The 22,394-nt window shown below is 38.3% G+C and overlaps 1 protein-coding gene across 1 annotated transcript; it reads right to left on the minus strand.

Annotated features, from left to right (window-relative positions):
• Window positions 1–447: 447 nt before the first annotated feature.
• iqch (IQ motif containing H) lies at window positions 448–22,141 on the minus strand. Its single transcript, XM_023422589.2, has 21 exons — window positions 21,866–22,141; window positions 21,404–21,526; window positions 21,206–21,303; window positions 20,968–21,043; window positions 19,964–20,083; window positions 17,771–17,921; window positions 17,412–17,498; window positions 16,758–16,954; window positions 16,130–16,675; window positions 14,413–14,479; window positions 13,412–13,495; window positions 13,144–13,325; window positions 11,926–12,198; window positions 11,569–11,757; window positions 6,825–6,945; window positions 6,295–6,581; window positions 3,081–3,239; window positions 1,680–1,802; window positions 1,465–1,526; window positions 893–1,001; window positions 448–686 (listed from the first exon to the last, which is right to left on the minus strand). Exons 1-21 carry the CDS (start codon window positions 21,914–21,916, stop codon window positions 603–605), a joined length of 3,189 nt encoding a protein of 1,062 aa, XP_023278357.1. The 5' UTR covers window positions 21,917–22,141; the 3' UTR covers window positions 448–602.
• Between the last annotated feature and the right edge of the window lie 253 nt (window positions 22,142–22,394).

The following is a 22,394-nucleotide window of genomic DNA, read 5'->3' on the forward strand; positions in this document are numbered from 1 at the left end:
CAACAATAAAAAATCACAATGACTTTTCAACAGGCTAAAACTCTAAAAAGTTAGCATTTGACTGCATTTTCAACAAATAGACTACTGCATTTCCAAAAACATTTTATTTTACATTTCCCACTACAAGCTATATTAGAGTAGTAAAGAAATAAATATAGTCAACTTACAAAAGAAGTCCTTTGAAAATCAGATTATAGCCAGCATCAATCACTTTCCCAACTGACCAAAGTAAGGTATGGCCACGGGTTTACAGCGGCAATGTATTATGGAACTTCTCAGCATGTCTACTATCTATGTAGTATTTATCTACACACAAAGTCAAGATACTCTGACCCATTCCCTTTTGGAATAGTGAATAGTTTACTGTATTTGTTTTCCAGTATTAAAGGACAGTTTATTCAGACTGTTGAAACTAGAAACGAGAAAAAAAGAAAAAGATTCTGACAATGCTTTTCAGGTATTTATTTGGCAATCTGTGTTTGCTCAACATTGATTTATCTCCAGGGTTCACATATTCACAGTGTATTGTGACATTAAAGCTGACAAAGACACGGTGACTTAACTTGGCAAGAACAAGGCAAGCTTATCGGTGAAGCAGCTGTCTAAGCAGCAGGTTTATCCTTCACCGCTCGCAGCTTGTTCTGAACAGTCATCTGCAGTACATCGTCTATGTCCTTGATCAGCTCCTCCAAAAAAAAAAAAAAAAAAAACAGGTGACTTTTAATACTACTACTCACAATTACTCCATGTGAGTACAATCTTTCATGCTATTATAATATATTTCTACAAATTAACTGGTTACACTTTCTTTAGAAAAGGCATTGCTGCTTCACTGAACATGCAAGTTTCATGATATAGATGAGGAGAGATCATTAAGTCATTAACATGGTACCTTGAAATTGGTTTCTCCTTGCATTTTAGAGGATGATATTTCTTGATGAATGACTGACAGATTCCGAGCAAAGGTCACCAGAGCTCCCTGGAGATCCTCAGAGACTGTTCTATTAACAACAGCCCAAACAAACGAGTTTACTAATGATCCCCATGTTGCCAGCTAAGAAACAATCACCTTGTTCATCTGATGGTGGTGGTTAAATGAAACTTTCAGCAGACAACATCTTCAGTCTTTAGGGGGATGAGCACAGCTTGATTTAACTGTTACAGCACTGTGTAAGCTAAAGGATTTGTGTGATAAATATGTTAAATAACCCTCTGCTTAACAACTTGCAGAGTTTGTAACAACATTTACAAAGACAGAGGTGGCATCGTAATCCTCTGAAAGAATTGTCTTTACTCTCAGTCCGGAGAAGTCTTTTATCCACCCAATCCTCTACTGTTTTCTCATGCGCTGGGTGTATTTGAACATAGAAAACAAACCTTAATGTGCTCAGAACTTTTTCTCCTGGAGATAAATTTCATCAATAAGCATATGTATATGAATTTGATGCAATACGAAATACTTACATCATTCCAATGTTGCATCGCTCATTGCTGTCGTAAAGAGCAAAGGTGGTGCCTTGCTTCCTCTGCAAATTAAGAGGCACAAACACACAGTCAAAAGAAGAATGCTCATCATCAAATAGTGTAAAAATAAATCAATGATTCAGTATACTGTTGCAAAAAAGAACAAGATTTAAGAATGACAAAAACATGAACAGGTTAATTGTGACAGTTTTTACCTTCATGTTAAATCTTATGCCATGAGCCTTGCACATCTTAAAGAACACATTATGGTACAACATGGAAAGGTTAGAGTGAAACAAGCGGCTCCCAATAACTGCATAACGATTAACCACAGGAGGCTGTAAAAAGGTAAGAAAACAAGAAAGAGACACCATGCCATGAATCTGTCTGAATCTAAAATCGGACAAAATCATTTTATGCTCTATTATATTTGGGGCTTAAGTATAAGAGATGGTGGTGTGTGTAAAATGAGTAGAGCAAAGATGGCTGAACCCCATACACATGTCCTTAGGGTCACTGTTGAGTTTGGGGAGTGAGTATGATTAGTGAACATGAGTGTGGGGCACATGTAGTAAACTGTTGAGCCTTTTTTTAATTAACTGCACGGAGGAACAATTAACAAAACACGCCAAAACACAAGATGTGCTCAATTATACGACACCAATCAAAGAAATGACAGTTTCTGGACTGCAAATGTTTACATTATATTGTAGACAAAAGCAATACAGAATGCACAATGGGCTACTCAGCGCACAATACATATCACCGTAATAGAGGGTTTCTGTGTATGTGAGTGTCATAAGTAACGCTAGAGAGGTTGATTACTTAAAAGTGGCAGGGCTCAAGAGGATAAAAAATGTTCCTGGTTCTCTGGCACCTTTGGGAGACAAAATGCTCAGGCCTAAGCCCGTGAGCTCAGGAGATAGCCCATAACTCGCTGTGACGGCTGTGTGTTTGCAGTTGTCAAACACAGGACCCTCACACAACAATAAAAGTGTCCAACAGGGATTTAATTGTGTTTGTAATATGCAGGCCCCTAATGATGGCCACTGCTAAAGCCATTAACCACTGCAGTGGCTCAACTGCTGTACTGAAGCACCAGGCCACTAACTAAATGAATGTTTGATAAAATAATACAAGTCGCAGATTAACAAGCGTAAACTCAGGCATACTGCTAATAAAAGAAGCCTATTGTTTAAGGCCTGGCACCAGGTTGATGAGGTGTTCAAGCATGCATAGACATGCATAATGAAAACGGTATGAATTATTAATGTGTTGATTATTTAGGCTCATCTATCAAAATGATAATGAATTCAGCACCTAAACACCAATTGAGCTCAGTGCATAATTACAGTATTTAGTTGTATTTAACAAAAATGAGGAGCAAAACTTGATCTAGCTCCAAGATTACATTCGTGCTATAATAATATTCTCTAAAGTATCAGCTTGCTTTTGTGGTTTCCTTTTTGTTGACAACAGAAATTAACAACATAATTTCGAGAGAGAAAAAAAACACTGCAAACAACTTCAAATATACCATTTAAAATCGATCATCTGATCTCTAAGAAAGATTTTACATGATCAAAACATTCATCATAAGAAATATAAAATTGTACTTTGGCTGCAGTCTGGTGTTCACAGCATTTTTCTCTGCTTGGCATTGGCACTTCTAAACAGCCTGTGCGGCAATTCAGCGTTCCTTTAGTCATCATCAGAAGCATCTGGGTCATGGCCAGCTGGTCACTGTATGTGAGGTCCAGATCAATAGCCCACACCTGTAAACAAGACATCATGAACTCCGTGTCACAGCAGAAAAAAATAGACACTATAAACTTAATAATTGCAATTTAATCACAAAAATGGAACAAATGGAAAGTATTTCACCCACCAATCCTTATAAAGAGAAGGGTCAGTACCTTTTAATCCTTACAATGTTATCCATGTTGAGAGGCAGGGGAAAGGAAAACACGGTTAATGGTGTGTGCTCGACAGATTTAGGTAATTCAGTTGCGGAGTGACACGTGCACAAAGTAGATTCTTCCCTGCATACTTGGATTCAGTCTGCCCTGGGCTAGTTTGTTTAGCTCAGGTCTGATGAGAAGCGAAGTTCAGATATGTATGGTAAATGGCGTCATTATAAGTATATTAAAGGGTCAGGTATGGTCGTAGCCTTCTGCTTAAACAGGGCTAATTTTCCCAATAATAACCTAATAGCTATGCCCTCTCTTCAAAAGTGGCAAATAAATCACTAGTGAAGGAGTTGTTAATAACTAAGTGGCAGTCGGCTGCCTCCTTTTGCTGTTCCTATTTGTCAAAGTAAACGCTCCTGCCACTGAATGCAAATCGCTGCCTGTCTCAACCCTGCAGTCTCTGCAACCTGAGCACTTTATCTCCACTAACACATGGACATCTGACTATAAACAGTAATTGTCTTTTATATTTTTTTTGTATTCAATTAAAATATATGGTGAAACATAGGTCATAGCCAAAAAATGATTCTGTTCATTATTGATTAATCTCATAATTATTTTCTCGATTAATAATTTTTTTAAGGAAATGTAAGAAAAGGCCCCATCACATTTTCCAAAGTGATGAGTGAAGTCCAAAGATATTCAGTTTACAGAGATAAAAGACAAAAAATTGTTGCATATCGTCACATTTGTTTGAAATATAATCAAAATGATGAATCATTCAGTCATAATTTTTCTTCATGATTAGTTTTTTGTAAATTGAATCATACATTAATAGCTCAAAAGCTCAGTTCAAAACATGTATTTATGTATGTGTATGTGTATGTATGTATGTGTTTGTAATCTGGACCAGATTTGTAAATTGCAGGAGTAAATATTGTAATTTCAACATTTTAATAAGCTTTAAAATTGCATACAAGCTACTGTATACAAGAATGCCATAAAAGAGATTATAATCACATAAAATGTTATGAACTATACACATCAACACAATCAAAACAACTGCAATCAGTGAACATTCATGATGAGCAACAGTTTAGCATTCAGTCTACTACACTCAGTCAGTAGCTACCACTGGATGGATGCAAGTCTCTATGCATCAGATACCTGGGCCTGAGTGATGGACACACTCCTCCGAGCCATTCACTAGACTCACTAAAAATCATACTCCGATGTCCTATTGTCGCTCTTAACAAAGCAGTGGGAAATGTAAGCCTGGTTTGCACCTGTTTTCTATTGCCTTGAATTTTCATTAAAAACCCTGATGCTGCAGCTGGGGCCCCACCATTCCACAATGTGAGGAAAGACTGCAAGGGCAAACATATGTGACCCACTTCTTCCCATCAAATAAAGTAGGCAGCTTTTAGCAACAGGTTTGAATCTAAATTGATGTTTAAATCCAGACAGGTTTGCCCATGTGGCTCTCTTCTGTCTGAGCTGTGTGTGTGGGGAGATGGTTAAGAATCTGTCTTTAATGTTCCTGCCTCTATTGAAGCACACGCTGTTTATAGTCGATTCTTAATTATGCTGTCAGTGAATCACATTCAATTTCAGGTCAACATTGAGACTGAAAATTAATTTTAAGGCTGTCATTATATCATTCTAAACAGTCAAGGAAAAGGGTAGCTTCTGTCCCTATTATATATGTGAAATAGAACATTTTCTGATTTGAGTGTCACAGGTTTGTCCCTGGAAGGAAAATTTTATTCGACTAAATGAAATCCTCAAACATAATTTTTTTTTTTCTTTTAATGTGAAACAAATGTAACACGGTGAACTAGATAGTCCAAATGAAGACAAGAATATATTTGGCTGTAAAGTAAACAAAAATGCCAATGTATTAAATAAAAAAAGTTAATTATAAAATATTTAAAGTTTTTAGACACAAATTATATTGTCTGAACACTGGTTTGCTCTCACTGTGTTAACATCTAATCCATAAGATACTACCCTCTAGTGGCAAATGTGCCTTTAGCTACTGTCTACCTCTTTTTCTTTTATTGGGAATCCATTATGAATGCAAACATTAATAAAGCTTCAACAATGAAGAGGGAAAAAACAAATAGTAGAGATTTATTGAAATGTCCTGAATAAAACAAATGGTTTAATTCTATTTGGTGGGCTTTTTATGAAAGAAAAAAATTTCACTTTTTGTACCTTTTTTCATATCCTTTGTAAAGCTGTTAAGTTGCTCCAGTGCTTTCTCCACTGTTTTACAGGATTAGTATTTTATTCACTATATTGTAAACAAAGCATTTCATTTTACAGCTCTGGATCAATAGGCAGTCAATGTAGCCACGTGTTAGGAGCCAAGCTTAAACCATCATAAACCAGTCCATTTCCAATATCATAAATCAAAAAGGGTTTCAACAAAAAGTAATCCTGACAAATGAGATATGGCTTTGTTTTGCTATAACAACGAGACAAATTTCAGCAGAACACTGCAGGTAACCAGGCAGGGGTTAAACACTGACAGGGCATCCCCGTGAAGCTGCCAAATCACTTTACAATGACCTATTGTCTGAAAGATAGGTGCCTCTGAATTTCTCGGCATTGTAAGGTTAAAGGGCAAGCCTTAAATGGTGGAATCAGTGTATCGACACAATAAGACCTGACAGTTTATTAGATGGCCTTGTCACACATTTGGTCCCTGTGCCCACTGTTTGCCTTGCCTGTTTTCCAGGTCCCTGGGGAGCAGTATGGGAGGCACCTATCTGCTTATATGGATCCCTGATCCAACCTAAAAATTGATCTCTTTCACCAATATGGTGAAATAGGGAGCTTTGACACCATGTATTGCAACAGCCCAGGTCATATTTCTCCTGAGCTAAGGCCTTGTTTTGCCCTAGCTGTGTCTCACCTTCTGCTCCATGGTGTTGTGGTTCAAAAAGGTAGCCAGGTCCACAGAGACATAACCTACGATGAGGCGCTGCAGACAGGCCTGGCCCACTCGCATGCCGATGGAGTGCAAGGTCTCTGGGTGTACAGAGGTCTGAGGAACAGTGGAGCCTACAGCTTCCAGTTGACAGGAGCTGTGAAGCTGGTCTCCACAGGACAGCATGGTCACCTCACCCCCAGGCTCCAGCAGCAGATCTACTGTCAGACAGGTGACACTGTCTGAAGGGGGGTAGGCCTCCACCACTCCACCTGGACATACATTGAGTGCAGAGGAACAGTACAAACCACAATATGCTACACATCATACAGCATCTGAAACTCTCCTAACAGCTGTTTATCAACTGACAAATGTAACATAAAAATTATTCAATTTGTCAATTCACATAGGCAACATCTTGGAACTAGGAAGGAAATAGGAAATGATTGTTAGCATATTCAAACAGCTATATTAGTAGGTGAACAGCATTCACTGCCTGACAATAGGTATCTGACCTTGCCTGAGGAAGGTCTTCAGGAAGCAGGCCCAGTTGGGATAGCAGGAGGTTTTAGCAGGCCGGGCGTAACGGGCCAGCCACTCTGGGATTTCATCTAAATATCTGAGCTGTACAGACTCCTGCAGAAAGAAAGTGAAGTTGCATACATTGCAAATCTACTGAAAATGAGTTGGTGACAGATCTGAGGACATCATGAATGTTTGTTGATTCATTCAGACAAACAAGTCAATAACGAATCCTGACTACTTTATTTTGTTCCATTATCAAAGCTTTCTAGGTGTTGACTACATTATTGGAAATGCCCTTGTGTTATGCGGATGACTCCAGTGACGGCTTGTTATCCTTGAGACCTTTGGTGGCTGCTTCAATTTCTGTGCGAGTGTCTGATGGATACTGCGGGAGGGTCTATCTGTGAGTGACAGCCTATTATCAGAAGGCCTCAGGAGTCTAATGGCTTTAACTTACAGCCACAGAGACAGCACCTGCCCTCAATAACAACTCTCTCCACTGGGCAGCTGATGAATACCTAAGCTAACCCCATCTATCTAGGGATCAATCAGGGCTTGACTGGGATCGATATTGCTCTCGTTTCTGTAACTAGGAAATGCCATAATGGTTTCACCACTTAATTACGCTGTTATTTTCAAACTTTTGTTTTAGGTGTCTCTTAAACAGTTTGGCAACTCAAGTACACTCTTTTCCTCTTTCCAATGCTTTTAGGTTTAGCTTTATTGATAACTATCCAATAAATATTAAGGGACAACCTATCAGATTTGGTCAGGAATAAAACAACACTATCTTTGACTTATTTCCATCATTGTCCCTGGTGTTTTCAAGCTTTGAATATTTCAGTTAGCTGCTTATGTTGACTGTATGGTCCAAGTTCTGAGTTTTGTTTTAAATACAGGGTTCAGTATGTAATAATGTCTTTATGTGATATTAGAGAGGAATTTCATTTGGACATATACAATAAAATATGTGAAAACGGTCTGAGAGTTGACTAAAGTCTGAATGGAAATAATATCTTTGTTCTTTCATGGTTCCATCCAGAGCCTTACTTTGTTTGAGTATATGCTGTCTGGCTTCACTGGAGACAGGACTGGAGATTATGCTGTTGATATTCCAGTCATGTAACAGCCATCATCATATTCAAGTACTGAAAGAGGCGAGGTCAAATGCTACACAGTGATTCCCCCTATACAAACCATAAAGCACACAATGGTGCGGCAAAAAGTGTAAGGGAACGGTTGTCATTTTCAACGGCAGAGCAACCTCACCCCAGGACTTTGCCTATGCAGTTCACAGAAACAGCAGGACAGGAAGAAAAGAAAGAGAGGTATTTTGCAATAAATTATTTGGACTTAAACTGCGTACAGTACCCTGTGATAGGATTCAAGCTTTACTTTGTGTCCACATAAAGCCAAGCAATCTGGTCATAAATAAAATAGATGTTGCCCTGCCTCTGTGATTGCCATTTCATCTCTCCATTACATAGTGAAACAACTGAGAAACTGCAGTAAATCTTGGGAATAGAATGATATAATCTGACTAGTCATACGTTTTGTATGAAGATTCCTTTTCTGTGACACTGACCCACCAAAGATTCAACCTCAATTCTACTACAGTTCAAGCCTAATTACATGCGTAATATTAAATAAAACATTAAGCTGTCACATTACTCTCATCCCTGGTTTAATTTAACATCTTAAAATAGAGGCAGCAGCATTTCTTCTCTTTAAAAACTGCACAAAAAGCATTTATGACCTTCAATAAAGTGAAAGGAACCCCAAAACAAACACCCTAAAAAGTGCACAACAAAAAAGTGTGAAAACTCTTATGAAGCTAAATTCTATTTAACTGTGTTAAGGTGTAACATTATATATCTAAACTCCTCCATGCACAGACTGCACAATATTTATACAGAAAACATCTGTATAAAATGTCCCTCTACCTCTTCAGTGGTAGTGATTATCAAATGACCCATTTCGTTGATAAACTTAACCTAAATAAGGTGTTGCTCAAGATTTGTTTGTACACAGCATGACAAAAAGAAATACTCCATCTGTTGATGCTATTAGGTGTAATTTTTACCCTCTTGTGCCTAATGATCCATATGCAAGCTGTGTGAGCGCTTAAGTGTGTGTATGGCCCCCTTCAGGCGTTGCATGGGTGCAGATCTACATGTCTTTAACCTCTCTCTGTGTAAATGCTAAAAGAGGCCTGGGGGCTGAAACATTGTGCTGGAGGCTGTGGGCCTCGCAATATTTAGAGAAGCACTGAGACCTCTGTGGAAGATCCTATAGTGTGGATGGGATCCTCCTTCTTTCACCCTTTTAGGCTTTCTTTTGCATAGCCAGAAGGGATCTGATTGTTGGTATTATTCTGAAAGACCACATGGTACTCTTGTGAGTCAGGCTTCTTCATGCTGAGTCCTTCAGAAGAAGCAATAATTCAAAAAAAATGCACTCAGTCTGTGTAGGCTAAGGCCAAGTATATATATATACTCTACTCCACTCTCAGGGTGTGGGATATCCCATTGAATTGTGAAACATATTTGTATAATATACACTTTAATCATCACTTATTTGTTATTTTTTGGTAAACAATAATCTTGGTGAATAACTATTAAATTATGAATTAATATTTAAAATGCTTCATTTGATAATTTGTGCTTCATTAATAATTAATTAATTTGCTACTATTTCCATAAACATAGCTTTACACATCTATTAACCGAATGCTTAAATGCATGCAAATATTCAGCATTGTAAGTATCTATCCTATTCACTAGCTGTCATGGCTATTGCAATTAGGTCCACTTTTTTTCAGCAAGTGCTACATTAATGAGGGTTATATCTCAAAATATACTGCCATGTTTAAACATCCATCTACAGTTTCTGCTGTGAGGAGATGACAGCGAGGAGATACTCTGATATAAAATATTCATATGTTTGAATCTAATCACCAACATTGCCCTGTAATCTTTCAGCATATAGAGCCAAATTGCTATCTTCAATATAAACTAGTACAACAGCAGAAGGACAATGTAATACATTTAAAGGGTTAATTCATTTTATGGGAAAACAATGTCATAACAAAAAATCATGCAATGAGGAGCACAGGATGTGGGCTTTGCTTTGATTAAAAGAGCAAGGTGTAGAATAAAGGCCAGTTAAAGTGTTGTGTCCATATGGCCCAGAAGCCCTGAGGCTGTCGGCCTACACTGGGGGCCTCGGCACTCTTCCCTCTCCATGGGACCCCAGCTGGTGAAACAAACCCCATTTACTTTCCTGTGCTGCCTCAGCCACCATTATGGACCTTGGCTGTGGCTCAGCCACTCTCTGCCATAATTAACAGCACCGATGCCACAACAATTACAGCCCCGCATCACACATACACTGTGAATCAAAGAACAGGCTAATAGGAACAAAACAGAGTGTGCCATAAGAAGCTTGAGATGACTGCTGTTCTTTCAAATGGAATAAAAAGTAAAATCGTTGTGCTCCAAGCCCACAATCATTAGCCTGTAATTAGTCTACACAAAGCTCCGAGTTAAATGGCAAAATACGGTAATTAACACATGACAGAAAATCAAAGGCTACTATGTAAGCATATGAGAAATAAGAGCCAGGGGCTCAGAAGCTGTGTACAGATTGCATCTGTACTAAATGAGTGGTTTACCAACGATTAAGTACATTTTATTTGTTTTGAACTGGTTTACGATTAAATCTGAATTTATTTTTTGAGGAAAAAGCAAATATTGATATCTTATAGAATAATTACAATGTAACATGTTTACCCTACACACAGTATTTGGACAATTATGTTAAATTTACAAATAGCTTAGACCCATCCAGTGAGTGTTATGGACAAAGACAGACAGGTCAATACTGTAATGCTAGAACAGCAGATCAAAGTATCAACATTAGCTACAATTAAGTGTTTAGTGTCATTTGTAATATAATTGAAATCAGCTGTAAATCTGTCTGACATTAATCTGCAAAAAAGTTTTAGAAAAATATATACACAAGAAATGCTCTGTTGACCATGTCTGTAATGTGATTTAATTGTCAGTGCCAGGTGAGTTAGGGCATTATCACAATTGGACAGGCTTTGTTCCCCTCCAACACATCGACACTAGTTGATATGTGTCCCCCTGAGAATGAATAAGGGCTGTGTGTATAAACAGATATTTTATGTATTGATTTAGTGTTCTGTGGCTCTGGGGACAATGCTCAAAATACTGTTCTTTTGAGACCAGCATTGTGACTGTTACGTTAAGACATCCTACTCTAAGCTAAATGATTGCATCTGTCTGACCTCACTGTGACCCATGCTTTTGTTCTTTCAGTGACAGAAGTGAATCTGACTCCTTTTTTTCAGCTATCTTAATATCTAGCTGTTACTGTAATGTTATCTGTTAAGTATCCAGTTGTTACCATGTTAACTTTAAATGGCCGTTTTATTATCACACTCATTGGTATGAGTGTGATAATAATAGCAATAAACTTTATTTGTATTGCACTTTCATAAAATGAGGGAGTCATAAAGACATAATAGTAAAAACCATCAATTATGGGAGATGTAATAAGGGAAATAAGAAATAAAAAATACAAACCTAAAATTTAAGCTAATTCAATGAAATATTGTATAAAAATAAGTTTATTAAATGTCCTTTAAAAAGTGGTCCTATAGTTTATGGCAGGGAGGGAATGACGTCATTCACAACATCAAATCTTTACCTGAATCCATTTTGTTTTCCATAGCTCAGGACCACAACGATGGCATTCCTGCAGGGCCCAGTTATAGCAGCTAAGATGGCATACATCACAGTATGCTGTACCACGGCCACTGTGCTCAGAGTCTACCTTGAAGAACCAGCGCTGTACATCAAAGTTTTGGGTCATAAGCTCAGCCAGTGTTTCATGAAGCTAAACCAAAAGAGAGACATTTGAATTACAAACTAAATAATATCATTAACTACAAATAAAAGTTAAGATGAAAATGAAAACGTGCTCTTCCGTGTTCCATCATTTACTGATGAAGCACCTCAGGTTGTAATGGAATCTGTCTATGCATTTGTGTTTTTGATCTCTGACCTGGTTTAGTGAGTAGATGTCTCCTTGACCAGGGGGTACGTCAACTTCTGCCCCAGTGAAGATCCTCCGTCCTCCAGACTTGGTGCTGTAGAGCTGTGCAATAGCAGGTTCTGACCCTAGGATTGGCACTCCCAGCTCATCAGCTACTGCCAGGTCATCCACATGGGCCACTCCACCCACAATATAGGCTTGCTTCCCTTGGATCAGGTTCCTGATGCGCTTCAGGGTACGTGGACTGTACTTTAGGAGGGTAGACAGGCACATGCTACGAGTCTGGAAGAAAAGAGTGGAGAAAGATTACTACTGGAGCTTAGAGTTCTCAGTGTCTCTTCCAAGGGTTGTTTTTTGACCTGATTTATCACTGTGTACACACAATAGATCTATTATTGTAATAGCTAGCAGGGTTTTGACCTCTCCTGTATTCCAGCAGGTTGAATTGATAAAAGCTGCCTGTGGGAGGCCTCCCCTATCCTTCACATCTTTAATGTGTGCTAGCAATGAGCTCCTTGGGAATACAACTAATTACTTCACATCTGTATTTATTTGATCCACATGGAATTATCCCTTCTGTCACTGGCAGAATGCGCTGCCAGCCGTGGGTAGCAGTGATTCATCTCAGCAACACGTCTGGCACAGTTTAACAACAAAACAGCAGGAAAATCAATAGAAAGAGATGAAGAAGACCATGTCATGTTGCACATTCAATCCAGTGCAAACAGATGTAAAAAGGTGAATAGAATGGCTGGATGTAAAACGAAAATATAACAACACCTTGATTTTATTGTATTGAGGTAATCAAAATAGTTCAGAATTTATAAAAATGCAGCAGTTACATGGAATGGGTGGTTAATTAAACCAACTAATATGGAATTTAATTATTTACTCAGCACTAGCTAGAGACCATGAAATAAATGTATTTTAATTAAGTAAAACATAATGTAGCTCTAGTGTGTTTACTCTGAAACAACACAGATGTTTAATTTCAGAAGTAGTAAAAGGTAATGAAAAATATTAAACAGAGTGTAACTCTCACAGGACAGGTCTATAGTAACAATCTCCTCTAGTACCCTCTAGAGGAGAATTCATAAACTACAGATCCTTGTAGCATCTCTACAGCACAATATAACTGATTTCTCTACAGACATTTCCTGCTGAAAATATCCATTATCAGGCTTTTTCTTTAGAGTTGCACACAAAATGTGAATGTGATGACCTTACTGCGAAATGATCTACAGCCTCAGGTACAAGGATGACAAAGCGTCTGACACAGGATGAGACCTCAGTAGTTCCAGTCTCAGCCCCGTCTGTGGCTCCATCACACTTCAGGAGGCTGGTGTAATAGTGCAAGATTCCCTCCCCCAGATGCTGGGAGCATATGTAAATCACTTCCACATTTTCATCTGAAAATATACAAAGCGGACTTCACAAATTACATGTTTACAGTGAACCAAACGGAGACAGTGGTGAGGCTATGAAAAGCGCTTACCTCTAATATCACACAGCCTGTTTATTTGTATGTTCTGTAGGATATCAAATCCCCTCAAGTTCAGTCGCTGGCTCTCAGAGTATCCTGTAAGAACAAGGTCTTAAACACTTGCACAAGAGATAGAAAAAGAGATTCATATATTCTATAATTGGCTTGATTCAAAATTTGTAGCTCTGGACAAATACCCTCATATGTGCGTGCTACTAGATTTGGGGGTGGGGTAGTTAAGTCTAATCACAAAGTAGTGCAATCCAATGATTAATTTAGCTTAATAACTAGCAGGTGCAGTGTCTGTTGTGTGCTGGGAGTCCTGTTGCACCATGTCCAGCCACCGCTGAGCTACATCCAGTGATACCTCCAGGATTTTACTCTATGTCTGTCTGGATTTCTGCCTGAGAGAGAATCCTCAACTGAATCAAGGTAATTAAATGATTGGATTCATGCTAATTAACAACAATGGGGTTCAACTTTCTAATTATCCTTGCTCACACAGCACTCTCTGTAGCCACCCCAAGTGCAAATAAAGCATTCCATCTGCTAGTAATTAGGCTTAATAATTTTAGACAATCGCTCAATGATTTACAATGCAGATGCCTGATTACAGTCTAAATGTGAATGCCATGGTGAAATTAGAACAAGAACGGATCATAGCTTGCACTCTGTGTCTTGTGGAAAAACATAGCAGCTTCTTCCGCTTTTGTGTGTGTGTGTGTTTTTGTTTTTGCCAAGCAGTAAAATAAGACCTTTGTGCCTCTTACAAATATTCAACATAATGGCTTTTCATTTGCTTAATCTGCAAATTAAATGGCGATTGAGACAAAATTGTTCAGTTCCCTGGCATGGGGACTGTCATCATCCTGTGAGTGCTTTCCTGCAGAGAGTCATTTGAACGAGACAGAGTGCCTCCACCAGGGCCACAGACTGGGGCAGTAGAGTGGCGAGACATGGGACAACTGCTGCTAGATCAGATGTGTGTGTGTGCAGCAGGCAGAGAAAGCTACCTAATGAAGGGATGTGGATAATGGTCCTCTTGGAGGACTGGATGTGTTTCCAGTTGGCTGCCAGATGCTGGGGATGGAGAAAAGGAGTGATCAGAGAGGGGACTGCCTGAGCGTGTACACCCACACACACACAGACACACACACACACACACACACACACACACACACACACACACACACACACACACAAATCATCACATCACTGCATAGCTAAAACGCATCAAGCCAATCTCTCTCTGGGCTAACAGAAGCAAACCAAGCATAAAATACCACCTTAATTAAATTAAGCGTTTACTTTAGAAACATCTTCTCACAATTAATTCAATAGGCAAGGTACATGATGCTACTGCCAGGGGAAGATTAGCAGGCTTAATTAACAGGGTATGAATGTTTATAGAGTGAGAACATACATTTAGTGCATGTATACACACACGGGGATGTTAAAACTAAATGAACTTGTAGACACTAATTAATATTGTGTCAGTGCTCTAAAAGATGTTCAGCTCAGATGACAGCACAGACACGACATCTACACTGAATGAGACAAAATTTATAGAGCATTATTCACCTAGAAAAATGTGCTGTCATATTGCTCTCATAGAGCTCTGAGGAGCTAAGTAGAAACAAAATTCTATTCCTTGAAATTAAGATTTTTAAGGTTCTGCTATGGCAGGAAGACGTTAAAACTGTTTGGACACGTTAGGCATAGAAGTTGTGATACCCAGGAAAAAAACAGTAATGTAGTAAATTTGCCTTCACCGTTCAACAAGGCATAAACCCCAAGAAAATGTCAAATCTAGAATTTAATTTTCTACGCCATTTAAAGCAACATCAAACTGAATTAAATGAATGGTACGGTTTATATCTTATCAATACCCCACTAAAAACAATAGCTCCACATGCCCCACTGTACTACAATCTTTACATTATGCTGCTGTATTTACAATAATTGCAGTTGCAAAACAAGAATTTTCCTTTATAGTCAGTTTTCAATCTAATATCACCACAACACATTTTTAACATTAAATATTCAAACTAGCTATAATATTCATATATGTCATTATATACAGTATAAAGTTATTGTTACATGTACTTTAATAGGCCACCAGAATAAATTGGGTATCAGTTTTGACCTTGATCTCTAGCCCTCATAATCACTGTTTCTACATTTGTCATCTTTTATTATCCATGTGGCTGCAGTTTTACTTTGTTCATCTGTCTCTCTCCATCTTTCTGCTACTCTGTTAATCTCAAACTGGAAATACTATATAAACACATTTTAGCTAAAGCTAAAGACAATGATTAATGACACAGCATGCATATTGACATGGCATTGCCACTCTTCTGTCCCTTTTTTTAAAGTCATAAAACAATGATGTTTGTGACTGAATGGGAAATATAACTTTACAGTAACAAGCTGAAATGTAGACACATAATAATTTTCTTTTTACCCTAAACTATATATATTTTTTAGCAATAAATAAAGAAAATAAAGATTATGCAGATGGCTTCATTTTGATTAAAAAAAATCTGATGGAATCTTGTACATCCAAATTTAGGATTTGTCATATGTAATTTAATTTAAAAGTCATGAATAAATCGCTGACTCTGAAATTGAGAAAAAGAGAAACGAAGACAAGCTTTGAAAAGAAGAGGGAGCAATATTAAGTAAGAGAGAGATAGAGAGAAAGCAGCATTTGGATATAAGCAACATCACCTGGGCTCTGCTGCGGTAATTCTCCAGCTGTCTAAACCGCCGGGCCTGCAGGGCCTTCCTGACACGACGCATCTGAGTGTGCATCAACCATGAGATGGTGATGGTCCCTGCCGCCCACTTGCGCCGGCAGTGGCGCAGGTAGGCTGTCCGGGCTACATGGCGCCTCCAGCAGGACTGGATGTGGATGGCAGCCGCCTCAATGCCTCCTTCTCCCTTGTAGCGCTGACCTGGGCGTAAGACCAGACCCTGTACCTCCTCCCAGTTTTCAAGCACTGAGAGGAGGTCGATCACTGGAAGTGCCTTTTTCCAACCATTTTCCCATCCATGAGCAAACTCCACTAGCCGTTCCCCACTCACTTTGGCTAGAGGCACCGCAAAATCCCTGAGCAGCTTTTCTAGGGCCTCCAGAGCATATACCACACTGCTCCAGCACAAGCTAAAGCTCTGCTTAAAGTGACAGAAATCAGCTGCCGTTGGGTTGATCCTTCCCTTTGTGATGGTAAAGGCATATTTACTGGTGTTTACAGGAACTGGCACAGGTAGATTCTATAAAACACAGTGAAACTAGTGAGATGCAACCGAGACTTTGAATAAACAGTTAAAAGAATTAAAATATCATTGTTTGTACCTGAGGCATTTTAGGGATAAAATCGTTGGTGCCTTGCATCAAACTCCCGTGGTCCATGCTCTTGGAGGTTGTGGAGGGAGGCGGTGTCTTGGTGGTCCAGAGTGGTGTGCATTTGGTGCCTGTTTTTTTGCAGGTAGATCCAGGTTCTGTTTTCCATTTCAACTGCTTATGACACCTGGATTTCAAGCCTATCACACCTAAAGTCAAAAACAGACAGGCTCAACTATCAGTGCTCGTTCAGTGATTAATCACTAGCAACGATCATCGCATCAATAGCTGTCCCTGCTACAACACAGTCAATAAGAGGTTAAAACCAAAAGATAATCAAGACAATGAGAGAAATGGCAAGAGAGCAAAACTGAAGAGAGATTGCATAATTGCTATTGTTTTAGCAATAAGCACTCGCAAAATACTGGATGTGTAGGTTCAACAGTGGCGGGACTTAAGTTATCAGGTTTCTATCTTCTAAGTATTTCCAAGGGCAGAGCCTTTCTTCCTGTTTACCAAAACATTAAAGACCATGTCTGCCAGTCAACAATATCATATTAATTTTTCAGTTGAACACATTTTGAAATATTTATCCAAAATATATCCTAAGACATAAAATCAGGTAAAATGTATTATCTTCTATAAAGTCTTTGGAGAGGCACTCACCTATCTTAGAAGAATATGAATCCTCTCTGGGGTGAAGAGAAGCAGCCTTGTGCTGGATTGACAGATGAAGCAAACCTGTATCTGGCACTGAAGGACAGAACATCTTAAAAAAAAAAACATCTTTCAAGACATTGTATGTGCCGCTGTTCATAAAAATTTCAGGCTAGGTAAGTTAAAAACATTTTTTTTAATAAATCTAATGTAAAAATGTACATTACAATTTGTTTGCCATTGAATATAAAGTGGTGGTCTAATTAAATTGATACAAACAACAAGCTACCACACACAATCACTGAGCATTTGTCTGGAGTGTGTCAGAGATCAGGGACTAGTGATGAGAAGGTGAAATGTTTGTTTACCTGTCCCTATGTCTGTCCTCGTGTCTGTCCCTGTGTCTGTCCCCGTGTCTGTCCCTGTGTCCTCTTCAGGTATTGCCAGGCTGTGACGACCCTTTGGTCCAAAGGCTTGAAATCTCACAGTAGGGCCAGTGATAATTCTGTGACGTTTTGCCTGAATCAAACACGTTAACAAGCTCAGAGGTTGTCCATCTGATATACATAAAATCAGAGGCATGATACATGATTACAAACAATATATTCCAAACAATATATTTTCTAAATTCATTAAGAATTATAAGAGCTGTTATACAATGTCCTGTAAACCACTTCCTGTAGCAATTATTCACAAAGTAGCCAAATCTAAAGACTCATCCTAAAATATTACAACTCAGAGCAAATCTGTTCTGGTAACTTATACATTTTAATGCACACTAGTGTCATAATTTTAAAATTGAAAGTAGATTTAATGGCCTAATTTAAGATAACCAGGATGATGCATTTGGAGTAAACTCAACTCTTCATGGCTATATTCAAATGTCTCATTACTCATAAAACACAAAGTTTGTGCTGTTGATCCTCCAGACTTGTCACCTAATGTCCTTTCCTTTGTTCTCCTCAGACCACTGAGCTCTCTGACAGACCACAGGTAGTAGCCAGGTGTTGGGAGAATCTCCCCTCAAAGGCACACATCTGTTTCACATCGTGTTGGGGAAAGGTCGCACCTTTTGTAAAATTGCTAAAATGCAGAAGCTCATTCCCTGGCACGGGTACGGAGTGGAGAAGAGCTGGCCTGAGTTGCAGAAGGAGGCAGCAGGCAGAGAGCCAGTGGTTAGCAGTTGGGGAAGCTACGGCTGTCTTATTGGCATGCTGGACCAGGTACCCACTTCTGTCCTGAGACAGCTGTAAACCAGTAGCCCATAGCACAGCAATCAGGCGCCTGTTTCTTTAGAAGAATGCTGATGTGCTGCAATCTGCTGCTTTCCGCTTTCTGCAGCCAGTTCCTCCATCTCTTCTATATCAGAGTGACAGTCTTGGCCTCAATTTCTCATGTCACGTATAGATTCCCAAAAACATATTGGAAAAGAAAGTGTGTAAAATATATCTAAAACTAATGCCGACCTTTGCAAAGATTAATTTGTTTTCTGTGACAAGTGTTGGCTGTCATCACTAATCCAAGTGACCTTTATGTCACCATTCCTCTGAGCATGAGACTTGAGGAATCTTTTGATGCAAACCTGTACCATCAGTCTTCACTCAGCATAAACTGTCTATTCTGGGGATTAAAGGAGACAGTATCAAGGAAAGGAACAATGATATCCAATTCATCTTAGCAGTAGCAGAACCTCTTGTAATACTTAATCAAATCTTTCCTGAGGCATGTGCTTTATGTTAAAATTAATATCAACAAAGACTCAGGACACAGGAATCAATTTCTCACTGCACAAAGCAAATAACTGGAGGACATTATTCTGATTCTAGTTTAAGACTTCATGCACTGATTGGTGTCTTTTCCAGCAGTAAGACTTAAGTGTGATGAGAAAATCTGCTCCATAACTAAGAAAGCCAATACAACAGATGTAGCCTGTTTCCTCAACAAATAAGATCAAATTCTCCTGGGTGTTTAGTTTGAGAAAGCCACAGTTAAAGGATCTGTCATTCACTCCATGATTGTCATGCAGACTACTCAATCCGACAACAAATTGTAGTACATGATAATTTGAGAAAAAATCCACTTTAACTTCAGTTAAATGATTGGCTCGAGTCGAGTAGCATTTTTAAAGTTGGATTGCAGGACTTTTAAATATAAATGAACGTCCATTACATTCAAGCCCTTGCTGAATGAGTTCACACAATGCTGATTAAGCCAATCAGTGCCAGGAAAACCTATCTGTTTTCTGCAGTATCATGATACAGATGGCCCAAAAACCATGCTGTATTTTGGAAGTACTTTTATACATTTTATTTAATCCTTTATTTAAACAGGTAGTCTCACTGAGATCATGGTCTCTTTTTCAAGAGAGACCTGTGTAAAAGAATAAACATATAAAGCTTTACTATAGACAGACACACAGAAAATGAACTGCTATCTGCAATACTTAATCTAAGGTTGATGTAATTTCTATAGAAAGCATGAATGGCATAAAAAATTAATGCTCCCAATTTACAAGTTTTACAAAAACTAAATTAACCTACATTTCTGGTCAGATTACTCACTGCATTTGTGCTCCTCTTGTGGACATCAGGCAGTGATATTCCACATTTCTGGTACAAAATGGCTCTGTTATTTGGGTGAGCAGGATTACACAGCAAACGCATGGCTACTGGTGACTTGTGCTGAATGAGACAGATCAACAAGATCAGTCATCAACAAAATGTACTGTAGAAACAGAATTGTATATAATCACCCAGTTGACAGATTATTAGGTATAACTTGCCTTGCTAAAAGTAATGCAGTCTATTACAACAGTCCTGCAGTGAAACCTACCGCCACAAAGGTTATAATGTTCAGTTTTTATTGAAAGTCTTTTACAGATGTTGCTGATTGAACTGTATGATAATTTTGGAGGATGTAGTCTATGGTACTGTTGAACTATATTGCATTATACAGAGAAGTAGTACTGTTATTTAGTCCACCCTCATTGGTGTGAATGGAGTGGACAAAATAATAAAAGACCAGTTTTTATAACACAGTACAATTCAACAACATGACAAATTGCAGAATCCAAAATGATCAGAAAGTAGAACCAACACCTCTGTCAAATAGTTTCAATAAAAACTACAGTGTGCAGTTTTTATGATGTAGGATTTATTTAAGGACTGCTTGTTGTGCCTAATAAACTGACAACTGATACCTGTACCTAATCAAATGAGTGTATCTCTGCTAGGCAGTGTTAAAGTGTTAATGTGTTTTCATTTTTTTCATGTGCTGCTCTATCACACCTTTTCTACTTTTGTTTGTCTTGTCTTGTTTGTGATTTTGTATTTCTATGTGATCTGACCATTGTTAAGAGATAATTTTTCTTCATGAACATGATCCATACATTATCAAATACCACACACCAAGGAATTAACACTACATTTACTGTAAAATAAACATACTTTGTATCTTAACCCTGAAATATAAAATAAAACAAACAAGTGTACTAAGAATAAAAATACAAATAAAAATAAAAATGTTATCAAATAATCATAAGAAAATAAGATGAATAGTAAGCTACCTTTTCCCTAGGTGAAGCCCCTGGAAGGTCTTCCCTTTGTGGGCGCACATCTGGGAAACTCTCCAGAGCAGGTTTCCTGTGTAAAGTCTTTGTTTCAGGCTCACAATATCCATCACCAGACAGTATGCAATTCTAAACATATTTCTACCATATTTCTACAAGTTATACCTGTGAACCAGTTAAGGAAAGTTTCCCCACTGCAGGCGGTTATTCAGTATGTAAGCTTCTTCATACGTACCATTTGGGAATCTGCACAGTCTTTTTTTGTAAGTCTTCAATGTTTGGAAGAACCAGCAGCTGCTCAGTCACTGTTTTCAGATAATCCTCAGCATGTTTCTATTTACAATTTAAGAACATAGAAAGGGTCAGCGACCTCTGTCTGATGTCTATTTATTGTCATCGTTATCATTGCTTATTCTTCATCAAACATCCTTACCCTGATGTTGCTCTCTGTCTTGCAGATGGCGTTGCCCAGGGCTTGAATGTCCAGTGTTTTGCCCAGCTCACCGACAGCAATTGTCTCAAGACTACATTTGAGTTGTCTCAAATCCTCTTGAACCTGTAATATACAGCTCTGTGATGTACTGTGGATAACTGTCCTAAAATCAGCCAACAACCGTAACTTTTAGCTTAATATTTGTTCTGTATATTGGTAATTTAACTAAATTTAGCTAAATTTGGCTAAATTTCTAGAGTCTAGAGGCTTAAAAATAAAGAGAGATGTTAACAATTTATATAAAATTTAACCATTGTCTTTAATTAATTAAGCACTGTGGTCATAATTTAGCGAATATCATCTTGAGCTAAAAACAAAAAAAATAGCTAGTCAGAATAATTAGCAAGCGTCAAGTATTATGTCGGAAAGTTAGAATTGTTGGCTGAAGTTAGACAACATTACCTTAACTAAAACTTCTCCCAACTTATCTTCGTTTTTACGCGTGTCGGACATTTTTGCATATTGGGTTTAATAATATTACTTCAACATGTGCCAATATATCATAATAACGACTTACTGTTACCAAACCAGTTAGCTAGCTAGACATCAATGAAAACAGTACTCGTAATCATGACAACCAGAAGCCAGGCAAGTTATGTTGTTCTCCCCGAGAGCGCGTGTCAGGCAGCCCTCCCCACTTCCCCAACTTTCGCTACAGTTGGCAGATAAAAATTCCGACCATCGCCCTACTTTAACCGTATTTTACTCATTAACGTAGACATACATTATTTATTTAGTGGAGCTTTTGGTGGAGATACTGCTTTGCCTGAGAGACAAAAGTCCGGGCTTAAAATCCCATTGTCACATAAACACAAGAAGCACATTTAATGTCAACGTAAATATCGCCATTAACATAAATGTCATTAAGCATACATATTATATTCGTTTAAGCAATTCCCTAATAGGCACTTATATGTGTGTGTTTTAAAAA

Source organism: Seriola lalandi, unplaced genomic scaffold (assembly GCF_002814215.2).
Source record: "Seriola lalandi dorsalis isolate HSWRI2012SDOR001 ecotype SW California unplaced genomic scaffold, Sedor1 jcf7180002054682, whole genome shotgun sequence".
Taxonomy (NCBI): domain Eukaryota; kingdom Metazoa; phylum Chordata; class Actinopteri; order Carangiformes; family Carangidae; genus Seriola; species Seriola lalandi.